Below are 2,813 nucleotides of genomic sequence, written 5' to 3'. Positions count from 1 at the left end.
TCCCGTTCAGCCCCGTGACAGCGCTGTTCCCCCCTTTTCTCCTCACAGCTATTCACTACTCGCACTGCCTCCGCATCGTGGACATCCTCAAGGGCACCGAGGCCTCCACCAAGAACCTCTTTGGGCGGTATTCGTCCCAGCGCATGAAGGTGAGTGGGGATGGGTGCGGGTGCCCCGTGCCTCTGCCCTCCCCACCCTCTGCTTCCTCCCTCTGCAGGACTGGCAGGAGATCGTGGCCCTCTATGAGAAGGACAACACCTACCTGGGTACGGCTGCGGGGTGCCCAGGGAGGGGGCAGGATGCAGTGCCCTGGGGCACTGGGGGCCGTAGGGGACCGTGGCAGCTCCTCATGGCCCCCTGCCCCTCACTCCACCCCACAGCCGAGCTCGCTGCCCTCCTGGTGCGCAACGTCACTTACGAGGTCCCCGCGCTGCGCAAGCAGATCGCCCGCTGCCAGCAGGCCCAGCAGGACCTGGCCCGCCGCGAGGAGGAGTGCCAGCTGGCGGCTGCTGAACTGCGGGAGCGCTTCTACACCTCCTGCAAGCAGTATGGCATCACGGTGAGTCCCAGGCCCTGGTGCTGTTATTGGACCCCGTGTCCCTTTGTACGGGGAGGGTGACCCCACAGCCCCCTGACCAGCTCTGTAAGCAGTCCGGAAGGAATTTTGGCCGTGTGTCTCCCCGCCCCGACGTGTCCTTGCTCTGTTTGCAGGGGAGCAATGTGCGCCAGGAGCTGCTGGCCTTGGTGCAGGACCTGCCCTCGCTGCTTTCGGAGGTTGGGGCGGGAGTTGGTGCTCTTTCTGAAGCCATCGAGCTGTACCAGGCCTGCGTGGAGTTTGTGTGCCAGAGGTGGGTGTGGGGGCACTGACACCCCTGGGGGTCTCCCAGCAGCACCCTGGTGGGGAGTGGGACATCGCAGCCTCTCCACCTGCTGCTGATGTCCCTGTGGTGCTTGGCAGCTCAGCGGGGCTTGTGGTGCCCATGCTGCGGTACGTGGGGAGCAAAGGCAACACGACTGTGTACGAGTGGAGGACAGGGTTCGAGCCAGTGAGGGTGGAGCGGCCGGAGGTGCAGGTGATGCCGGAGCAGCCAAAGGAGGACACGGTACGGTGCTGCAGTGCCTGGGGGCTGTGAGTTTTTGCTGCAGCTGGAAGGGAGCCTGTGTCCTTCAGGTCTCAGAGATCCCTTCTCTGCCCTTCTCGCTGCAGATCGACTGGGGAGACTTCACACTGGAGCCAACTGGGGGAGGAGACGCAGACAACGCTGCTGCAGGTGGGGAAGCCCAGGACAATGAGATCGACTGGGGCATCGTGGTGGAGCCCAGCCCTCAGGTGAGCACTGGCCGCCTGCTCCTGGTGCCTGACCCCATGCCTGGGGGTGTTGCAGGTGCCCTGCGATCACCAGCCATCCTTTCTTTCACTGCAGGACAATGACATTGACTGGGGCGACGGTGAAAGCAACGGGGCGCAGATTACTGTACTGGAAGATGGCTCTGAGGGTGAGCATGGTCACAAGGGGACAGGCGGGTTCCAGTGTGCAGAGACCACAGAGTTCCCTTCCCTGCTCACCCCCTCCATCCCCCAGAACCCGAGGCTGTTGCCCGTGGCTCCGATTCCCTGACGCTGCTGGAGAATGCTGCGACACGGAACCAATTCATCGATGAGCTCATGGAGGTGAGCAGCGCTGGGGCGGCTCAGGCACCCTCCCCATGTAAGGTTGGTGCTGGCCGTCCCCATCACAGCGTCCGTGTCCCCACAGCTGGAGCTGTTCCTGGCGCAGCGCCTGGTGGAGATGGAGGAGGAGGCTGACGTCCTGGCTGCCAGCCAGTTCCAGCTGGCCCCCGCCGTGCTGCAGGGCCAGACCAGCGCCCGCGTGGGCACTCTGCTGGCCAGCACCCGGGCCCTGTTGGACCAGCTGAGCACCCGCCGCATGCAGCACCTCTTCATCATCCTCGCCTCCCCCAGGTTGCCTCACCGGGAAAACCTGGGGAACTGGAGGGCTGGGGAGGGCAGACGGGGAGGACCCTGGGGGTGATGCAGGGGCCGCTCTCCCTGAGCAGATACGTGGGCCGTGTGAGCGAGATGCTGCAGCAGAAACTGAACCAAGCAGAGCTGCTGCTGGCCAAGGGGGAGGCGCTGAGCCGGAAGCGGCATGAGGCTCTGACGGAGCAGGGTGTGCTGGAACCCAAGCTGGACCGCCTGCAGGAGAGGACCCGGGAGCTGCAGCAGCTGGTGAGGGTCCAAGCAGGGCTGCCCTGGCCCCTCCCCTGCTGCACGCCCTCCCCTCACCTTGGGCTTTCTCTTGCAGATCGAAGCTGACATCTCCAAGCGCTACGGCGGGCGCCCCGTGCACCTGATGGGGGTCTCAGTGTGAGCTGGAACCTCCGATGGGGTCCTGCTGCCCCCTGGCTTTCCCCCTGCCCACCCACCCACCATGGTGACGTGGGTTCAGCCTGTGGCTGGGCGCTGCTGAATAAAGCTGCGGCTGTTCCCCACACATCCGTTGTGCTGCATCCATGCAGGGGCTCAGTGCTGGGAGGAGCCCCCAGCCCAGGGGTGACCCGCCCAGAGCTGGGAGGTGGGGGCGAGGGTGGGCAATTCGATTTTAATTTCATAGCAGAGCGGTTGATTCATGGCTCGTTGTCGCCAGCGGTGACTCCGGTAATGACTTTCCATCACGATGAAAAGTGGAGTGACACCGCTCATTATTCCTCCCGCTCGTTACGGCGGGGTGGGGCGGGGGGGCCACGCACCCCCATGGACAGTGAGCGATGGTCCCCATTAATCACCACCACGACCCTCTGCCCCCAGCCCC

General features: G+C 64.6%; 1 protein-coding gene across 1 annotated transcript in view; it reads left to right on the top strand.

The window, feature by feature from the left end:
- CDK5RAP3 (CDK5 regulatory subunit associated protein 3) overlaps positions 1-2,495 on the top strand; it is a gene marked incomplete in the record, with an annotated part of 3,055 nt that extends 560 nt beyond the window's left edge. Inside the window, 11 exon segments of the mRNA XM_021377872.1 lie at positions 49-149; positions 218-266; positions 381-559; positions 712-848; positions 959-1,103; positions 1,208-1,330; positions 1,425-1,497; positions 1,584-1,672; positions 1,758-1,963; positions 2,059-2,230; positions 2,307-2,495. Of these exon segments, the coding sequence (XP_021233547.1) occupies positions 49-149; positions 218-266; positions 381-559; positions 712-848; positions 959-1,103; positions 1,208-1,330; positions 1,425-1,497; positions 1,584-1,672; positions 1,758-1,963; positions 2,059-2,230; positions 2,307-2,372 (1,340 nt within the window).

Source organism: Numida meleagris, chromosome 26 (assembly GCF_002078875.1).
Source record: "Numida meleagris isolate 19003 breed g44 Domestic line chromosome 26, NumMel1.0, whole genome shotgun sequence".
NCBI lineage: Eukaryota > Metazoa > Chordata > Aves > Galliformes > Numididae > Numida > Numida meleagris.
The sequence above is the reverse complement of the archived record's forward strand: the minus strand, read 5'-3'. Positions and strand labels throughout refer to the sequence as shown.